At 32.8% G+C, this 9,583-nt stretch overlaps 1 protein-coding gene across 1 annotated transcript; it reads right to left on the bottom strand.

The window, feature by feature from the left end:
• Positions 1 to 2,120: 2,120 nt before the first annotated feature.
• On the bottom strand, positions 2,121 to 8,630 carry LOC119610137 (protein takeout). The gene is made up of 4 exons (XM_037965247.1): positions 8,302 to 8,630; positions 2,816 to 3,053; positions 2,614 to 2,747; positions 2,121 to 2,554 (listed from the first exon to the last, which is right to left on the bottom strand). The coding sequence occupies exons 1-4, from the start codon at positions 8,372 to 8,374 to the stop codon at positions 2,253 to 2,255; spliced, it is 747 nt and encodes a 248-aa protein (XP_037821175.1). The 5' UTR covers positions 8,375 to 8,630; the 3' UTR covers positions 2,121 to 2,252.
• Between the last annotated feature and the right edge of the window lie 953 nt (positions 8,631 to 9,583).

Raw genomic sequence — 9,583 nt, 5'->3', positions numbered from 1 at the left:
AATTATGAATTTTAAAAGATGGCCTCCCCCTCCGTCTTATTATTGTCATCAAACAAATCTTTTTAATATGATTTGAAAGGAATTATAAATACATATAAAATAAGACATTTTTTGGAAGAAAAACTCACATACGAAGTCTTTATTTAAGGATAGAGGACATTATTGATGTTGTGAAGAAATATTAAGGATGTAGATATAAAAATCCAGTCTATAGACGAGACTATAGTCCAAACTATAGACGAGAGTAAACTTCTTCAGACTACAGTCAAGGCTATTATGCAGACAAGAGTGCAGTCCAGCCTATAGATTTGAGTACAGTACTGGCAATATACTAAACTATAGTCCAGACTATAGACTTGACTATAGTCCAGACAATGCGCTGGACTATAGAACAGACTAGTATAGACTACACAATAGTCCAGACTATAGACTACACATTAGTCCAGACCATTGACTGGACTATACTCCAGTCTATGGACTATGTATAGAATAGATTATAGTGCAGACTATAGACTAGACTATAGTCCAGACTATAGACTAGATTATAGTCCAGACTATAGACTAGACTATAGTGCAGACTATAGACTATACTATAGTCCAGACTATAGACTATACTATAGTCCAGACTATAGACTATACTATAGTCCAGACTATAGACTAGACTCTATTCCAGACTATAGACTAGACCATCGTCCAGACTATAGACTAGACTCTAGTCCAGACTATAGACTAAACTACAGTCCAGACTATAGACTAGACTATAGTCTTGGCTATAAACTAGACTATAGTCCTGGAAATAGACTAGACTATAGTCCAGGTAATAGACTATATTCTAGACTAGACTATAGACTACACTATAGTCCAGACTGTAGACTACACTATAGTCAAGACTATAGACTACACTATAGTCCAGACTATACACTACACTATAGTCCAGACTATAGACTACACTATAGTCCAGACTATAGACTTCACTATAGTCCAGACTATAGACTACACTATAGTCCAGACTATAGACTACACTATAGTCCAGACTGTAGACTACACTATAGTCCAGACTGTAGACAACACTATAGTCTAGACTATTGACTACACAATAGTCCAGACTATGGACTAGACTATAGGCCAGACTATAGACTAAACTATAGTCCAGGCTGTAGACTAGACTATAGACTAGACTATAGTCCAGACTATAGACTAGACTATAGTCCAAACTATATACTAGACTATAGTCCAGACTATAGACTAGACTATAGTCCAAACTATATACTAGACTATAGTCCAGACTATAGACTAGACTATAGTCCAGACTATATACTATAGTCCAAACTATAGACTAGACTATAGCCTGGACAATAGTTTGGTGTATAGTCTAGTCTATAGTCTCGACTTTAGTCTAGTCTATAGTCTGGACTATAGTCTAGTCTATAGTCTGGACTATAGTCTAGTCTATAGTCTGGACTATAGTCTAGTCTATGGTCTGGACTATAATCTAGTCTACGGTCTAGTCTATAGTTTGGACTATAGTCTGGACTATAGACTAGACTATTGGACTATAGACTGGACTATTGTCCAGACTGTTGACTTAACTATAGTCGAGACTACAGGGTGGACTATAGGCCAAACTATAGACTAGACTATAGTCCAGACTATAGACTAGGCTATAGTCCAAACTATAGACTATATTATAGTCCAGACTATAGTCTAGACTATAGTCCAGACTATGGACTAGACTATTGTCCAGACTATGGACTAGATCATATTCCAGACTGTAGACTAGACTATAGTCTTAGACTATATTGACAAAACTTTAGTTCAGACTATAGACTAGACTTTTGCTGGACTATAGATTAGTCTATAGTTCAGACTATAGACGAGAATATAGTCTAGACTTAAAAGGTTAATGAAGATTTCAAATACAAATACACTCGAGGTGTCGTACTCTGAAGACCTTTAGACCTGTCCTTGGTTGGCTTGAAGCTTTTTTTTGCAAATAGGTTTGAAGGTCCTAACAGCTATTGAAAATCTATATAGTGTTAATGATGTACAATAAGAATAAATATTTAAATTTAAAAAACTGTATTTTTATTATAAATAATTATAAAAAAGCTAATAACATTATTAAAAAAAGATATAACCCATTAAAAAATCTTATTAAAAATAAAACCCTCTTAAAAATACTCTTAAACAATTACACTCGTGCTCATATACTTATTACAAAAAAAAAATATAAAATAATTTACATTCCCATTTTACATGGGAAACATTTCATCATATGTGGTATTTTCCATTAACATATTAGCAATGTCCAGGAACTTTTTCGACAATCCCTTCTCCAGGCCGGGTATAATTTCATTCAAATACAAATCTCGATTATCATTAATAATTGTATTGCCCACTTCACCTAAAACACGATCACCATTGAATAAATTATCTAAATGCATTTTGAAAACATCAATATTGATTTTCAAAGGCAATTTAGTGAAACGGACATATTCTACGCCATCTTGGGGTACACGTATTCCGCGTATTTTAACTAAAGCCTTAGCGTTTTCTGTAAGAAATTAAACGGGATATTTTAAAAAGAAAACAATATATGTGTTATTTACATACCCGCATAACCCTTAACATTACCACGCCCCTGCAAATCCAATAATAAAATATTAAGTTTCATTAGATATTTGGCGGTAAAATCAATTCGGGGCAAAGTCAAAGTCACATCAAATGCCAGATTTGAAGCATTAGCTCTGTAATATTAAAGATGGAGAAATTTGTTTTATTGAACTGTGATATATTTGAGATTTATCCTACTTACGCTAATTTATTTATAATAAAGTTACTGCCACCCCTCACCACCATATCGCTAAAAACCGCATGAAATTGACCACCTCTTCCCAATTCTATATTGTCTAGATAGAGAGGTTCCAAAGGTGGCGATTGATAACCATCACCTAAATCTCCATGAGCCAATAGAGGTCTTATATCGTCCACAGCTTTAATGATACAATTTTCTAAATCAGGATCATCACGATGACAGGGTACAATGGAGGAGGCTGTGAACGAAAGGGATTATACACAAAAAATTTAAGATCAATTTTCTTTAAATATTCTTAGATGATATGAAATACTAAAGGAACTGACTTACTAACCAACTGAACTAGAACTGAACTAGAACTGAACTAGAATTGAACTAGAACTGAACTAGAACTGAACTAGAACTGAACTAGAACTGAACTAGAACTGAACTAGAACTGAACTAGAACTGAACTAGAACTGAACCAGAACTGAACTAGAACTGAACTAGAACTGAACTAGAACTGAACTAGAACTAGAACTGAACTAGAACTGATCTAGAACTGAACTAGAACTGAACTAGAACTGAACTAAAACTAAAACTGAACTAGAACTGAACTAGAACTGAACTAGAACTGAACTAGAACTGAACTAGAACTGAACTAGAACTGAACTAGAACTGAACTAGAACTGAACTACTAAAACTGAACTAGAAACTAGAACTGAACTAGAACTGAACTAGAACTGAACTAGAACTGAACTAGAACTGAACTAGAACTGAACTAGAACTGAACTAGAACTGAACTAGAACTGAACTAGAACTGAACTAGAACTGAACTAGAACTGAACTAGAACTGAACTAGAACTGAACTAGAACTGAACTAGAACTGAACTAGAACTGAACTAGAACTGAACTAGAACTGAACTAGAACTGAACTAGAACTGAACTAGAACTGAACTAGAACTGAACTAGAACTGAACTAGAACTGAACTAGAACTGAACTAGAACTGAACTAGAACTGAACTAGAACTGAACTAGAACTGAACTAGAACTGAACTAGAACTGAACTAGAACTGAACTAGAACTGAACTAGAACTGAACTAGAACTGAACTAGAACTGAACTAGAACTGAACTAGAACTGAACTAGAACTGAACTAGAACTGAACTAGAACTGAACTAGAACTGAACTAGAACTGAACTAGAACTGAACTAGAACTGAACTAGAACTGAACTAGAACTGAACTAGAACTGAACTAGAACTGAACTAGAACTGAACTAGAACTGAACTAGAGAACTAGAACTGAACTAGAATGAACTAGAACTGAACTAGAACTGAACTAGAACTGAACTAGAACTGAACTAGAACTGAACTAGAACTGAACTAGAACTGAACTAGAACTGAACTAGAACTGAACTAGAACTGAACTAGAACTGAACTAGAACTGAACTAGAACTGAACTAGAACTGAACTAGAACTGAACTAGAACTGAACTAGAACTGAACTAGAACTGAACTAGAACTGAACTAGAACTGAACTAGAACTGAACTAGAACTGAACTAGAACTGAACTAGAACTGAACTAGAACTAGACTACTGAACTAGAAGCTGAACTAGAACTGAACTAGAAACTGAAACTAGAACTGAACTAGAACTGAACTAGAACTGACTAGAACTGAACTAGAACTGAACTAGAACTGAACTAGAACTGAACTAGAACTGAACTAGAACTTGAACTAGAACTGAACTAGAACTGAACTAGAACTGAACTAGAACGACAGAACTGAACTAGAACTGAACTAGAACTGAACTAGAACTGAACTAAGAACTGAACTAGAACTGAACTAGAACTGAACTAGACTGAACTAGAACTGAACTAGAAAACTGAGAACTAGAACTGAACTAGAACTGAACTAGAACTGAACTAGAACTGAACTAGAACTGAACTAGAACTGAACTAGAACTGAACTAGAACTGAACTAGAACTGAACTAGAACTGAACTAGAACTGAACTAGAACTGAACTAGAACTGAACTAGAACTGAACTAGAACTGAACTAGAACTGAACTAGAACTGAACTAGAACTGAACTAGAACTGAACTAGAACTGAACTAGAACTGAACTAGAACTGAACTAGATCTGAACTAGAACTGAACTAGAACTGAACTAGAACTGAACTAGAACTGAACTAGAGCTGAACTAGAACTGAACTAGAACTGAACTAGATCTGAACTAGAACTAAACTAGCCCAGAACCAGATGATCGATCACGTGATTTATTATTTTATTGTTCATGAACTATGTTATCACTACTTTTATATTATCAATTATGAAGAATTTTATTAATTTCCCTGTTTTTTTCTCTTGTAATTGATCAATTTCTTGTTTAGATAATTTACTACTTTTCGATCAAGAAACACGTTCACTTTTTTATTAAAAATTTATAGAAATTTATTGCATTAAGCCAATTTTAAACATCAGCGACCTTGATTTATGAAAACGTGCTCAGATTTTAAAAGATAATAATAATACTCCAAAATCAAACGGTTATTTCTTGAAAAAACGATAATTGTGTTTATCAATGATAACAAAATTAATATAAACAAATAAATTTAATATAGAAATTTATTTAATATCCATTTGTGGCCTATGTGCGTCCACATTATTTTAATTATTTTAAAAATTCCAAACACATTTAATGTCATTCACTTACAAGCTTTACTTGATAGGCGCTTTAAAAATATTAATCAATTTTTTTTTTTGTAAAAAAATATAGTTATTATTAGTCTTAGTTGATTTTGCAAAAAAATAAAACTAAACAAAACAAATAATTATGTTGTAATAAGTGGGGAAGTTTTGTTAATTTTTGCACACTTTAACAAAATGCAATTTTAAATATGGTATTGGAGGTATAAATAAATTATTGACCATTACTAAGGTCCAATATAAATTGAAAAGTAATTTATTCCAGAAATTCGCGAATATTCCATCATATTTTTTTTTAACAAACTCTAGAACTTATAAATTTATAATAACAATGCTTAAAGCTTTTACGAAATATTTACCCCTAATACTTTTGCTGTTATGATTATTATTCGAATTTTGTTAATTTATTCATATTTCGTTCAATTTGCAGATGTTGTAGCAAAAATGCAATGCTTAGTTAATAAGTTCTTTTAAAGTTTATAAAATTTGTTTGCTTTAAGACAAAAGACATCTAAGTAGACCTTCATGCTAAATTATCTTTAAGTTTACTTAAGTAAATTATTTGTCCAAAACTAACATCTTAATTGGTAATAATTAAAGGTGTGTCTAGGCCGTTTCTTTTAGTCTAAAGTCTTTAAAGACTTTAACACTAACTAAATATTGCAAATCTAACAAGTACTTACAATTAAATTATTTAATTAAATTAGAATTAAGAAGTAAATTTGTTAATTAATACAAGAGATTTTGTAATTTATTGTAGTAAAACTTAACTGGAATAGAACTGAACTAGAACTGAACTAGAACTGAACTAGAACTGAACTAGAACTGAACTAGAACTGAACTAGAACTGAACTAGAACTGAACTAGAACTGAACTAGAACTGAACTAGAACTGAACTAGAACTGAACTAGAACTGAACTAGAACTGAACTAGAACTGAACTAGAACTGAACTAGAACTGAACTAGAACTGAACTAGAACTGAACTAGAACTGAACTAGAACTGAACTAGAACTGAACTAGAACTGAACTAGAACTGAACTAGAACTGAACTAGAACTGAACTAGAACTGAACTAGAACTGAACTAGAACTGAACTAGAACTGAACTAGAACTGAACTAGAACTGAACTAGAACTGAACTAGAACTGAACTAGAACTGAACTAGAACTGAACTAGAACTGAACCAGAACTGAACTAGAACTGAACTAGAACTGACTAGAACTGAAACTAGAACTGAACTAGAACTGAACTAGAACTGAACTAGAACTGACTAGAACTGAACTAGAACTGAACTAGAACTGAACTAGAACTGAACTAGAACGAACTAGAACTGAACTAGAACTGAACTAGAACTGAACTAGAACTGAACTAGAACTGAACTAGAACTGAACTAGAACTGAACTAGAACTGAACTAGAACTGAACTAGAACTGAACTAGAACTGAACTAGAAACTGAACTAGAACTGAACTAGAACTGAACTAGAACTGAACTAGAACTGAACTAGAACTGAACTAGAACTGAACTAGAACTGAACTAGAACTGAACTAGAAACTGAACTAGAACTGAACTAGAACTGAACTAGAACTGAACTAGAACTGAACTAGAACTGAACTAGAACTGAACTAGAACTGAACTAGAACTGAACTAGAACTGAACTAGAACTGAACTAGAACTGAACTAGAACTGAACTAGAACTGAACTAGAACTGAACTAGAACTGAACTAGAAATGAACTAGAACTGAACTAGAACTAAACTAGAACTGAACTAGAACTGAACTAGAACTGAACTAGAACTGAACTAGAACTGAACTAGAACTGAACTAGAACTGAACTAGAACTGAACTAGAACTGAACTAGAACTGAACTAGAACTGAACTAGAACTGAACTAGAACTGAACTAGAAACTGAACTAGAACTGAACTAGAACTGAACTAGAACTGAACTAGAACTGAACTAGAACTGAACTAGAACTGAACTAGAACTGAACTAGAACTGAACTAGAACTGAACTAGAACTGAACTAGAACTGAACTAGAACTGAACCAGAACTGAACTAGAACTGAACTAGAACTGAACTAGAACTGAACTAGAACTGAACTAGAACTGAACTAGAACTGAACTAGAACGAACTAGCATACTGAACTAGAACCGAACTAGCACTGAACTTGAAACTAGAATTGAACTTAAACTGAACTAGTGCTGAACTAGAACTGAACTAAATAGAACGGATCTGTCAATTCGTCCGCTATGCAACTCTAGATTCAAATGGTTCACAATATCGTTACGATACACAAATATTCGCGAACAAGTGTGGATGTCCTGTAGACACCAGATAGAAACCTTATATCAGGTTTATCGCCAATACAAATTCGCATATTTCTATTGTATATCCATTTTTCTGCCCCTTTTTGCTGAAATTAATGTGCAAATATATTGCATTGTCAGAGAGAGTAAATTCCACTACACTTTATATCTTCAAGAACAAGTTCAAAATTTACACAAATATGTATGTCCCTAAGGATGATATGAGTGATAGAAGTTTGATACGTAGAAAAGATATAGGCCGATCTTTTTAAAACAAAAAATACTGGTAATCTATTTTCAAATTTCTGTGAACTAATACTTTTGTATTCTAAAAACTTTTAGCAATAATTCTGTTATAAAATCGAATAAAACTGTTATAACACTAAAAATATTTAAAAATAACGAAAACAGTGAAATATTTTACAAAATCTTCTACATTTCTTCAAAAGATATTTAAAAAGGGTTTTAAATTAAAAAAAAGTGCTTTAATTAATAACTTACGCAGTTTTCCCAGACAAATTTGTAACGATGACACGAGTATGACAAAAATTAAAACATTTATTTTAACGCACATTATGTTGAATGAAAATGACAATGACTTTTAATGATTTTTTTTCAAAAACCAACGAAACACAAAGGGAACTAGTTAATTATTGTACTAAATTTAGTTACTTATTAATAATTTTATTTTAATTAATTTTTTTCTTGCTTCTTTCGAGACACTGACACTAAAGAATGAAAATTTGATTTGATGAATGAATGAAAAAAGTGATCGCACTTAAACGAAACGATCTAAGCTGAGAGCCACTCAGCTAGTTATGAAAACTTAACAGCAACTGAAATTGTAAGATCCAAAACACTCTGTATTTGAACTGAAACTTCGAAAAATCAAACAAATCAAACTGACCGACAGCCACTACAACATATATGAATTGTTTGTGATTGTATTAAAGTAGCAAGTGTAGTATATATTTGAATACCACTTGGACTCGTAAATAATAAACAAAAACATACAAATAATAACAATAAATACTGACAACTACCTTACAGCAGTAGCAGCGCTACTACTATAAACAGCTGATGGGGTTTTCAAACCAAAAGCTTTGATTCATGATGTTAATAAAACGAAGCTTAAATTCAAAACGTAAATTTTAGAGGGTTACGCATATAGATGGACCTTTAAACTTCAATTTTCTTATAGAAAACTGTCTTCCTAAGACAGATTTCAAATAGAAAACTTATCCAGAACGGAGCTAGAACTGAACTAGAACTGAACTAAAACTGAACTAGAACTGAACTAGAACTGAACTAGAACTGAACTAGAACTGAACTAGAACTGAACTAAACCTGAAATAGAATTGACCTAGAACTGAACTACAACTGAACTACAACTGAACTAGAACTAAACTAGAACTGAACTAGAACTGAAGTAGAGCTGAACTAGAACTGAACTAGAACTGAACTAGAACTGAACTAGAACTGAACTAGAACTGAACTAGAACTGAACTAGAACTGAACTAGAACTGAACTAGAACTGAACTAGAATTGAACTAGAACTGAACTAGAACTGAACTAGAACTGAATTAGAACTGAACTAGAACTGAACTAGAACTGAACTAGAACTGAACTAGAACTGAACTAGAACTGAACTAGAACTGAACTAGAACTGAACTAGAACTGAACTAGAAATGAACTAGAACTGAACTAGAACTGAACTAGAACTGAACTGAACTGAACTAGAACTAGAACTAGAACTGAACTGAACTAGAACTGAACTAGAACT

This window comes from Lucilia sericata, unplaced genomic scaffold (genome assembly GCF_015586225.1).
Source record: "Lucilia sericata isolate MDLA Ls3-8-SP2 unplaced genomic scaffold, ASM1558622v1 Contig001125F_arrow, whole genome shotgun sequence".
In the NCBI taxonomy this organism is placed as follows: Eukaryota; Metazoa; Arthropoda; class Insecta; order Diptera; family Calliphoridae; genus Lucilia; species Lucilia sericata.
The sequence above is the reverse complement of the archived record's forward strand: the minus strand, read 5'-3'. Positions and strand labels throughout refer to the sequence as shown.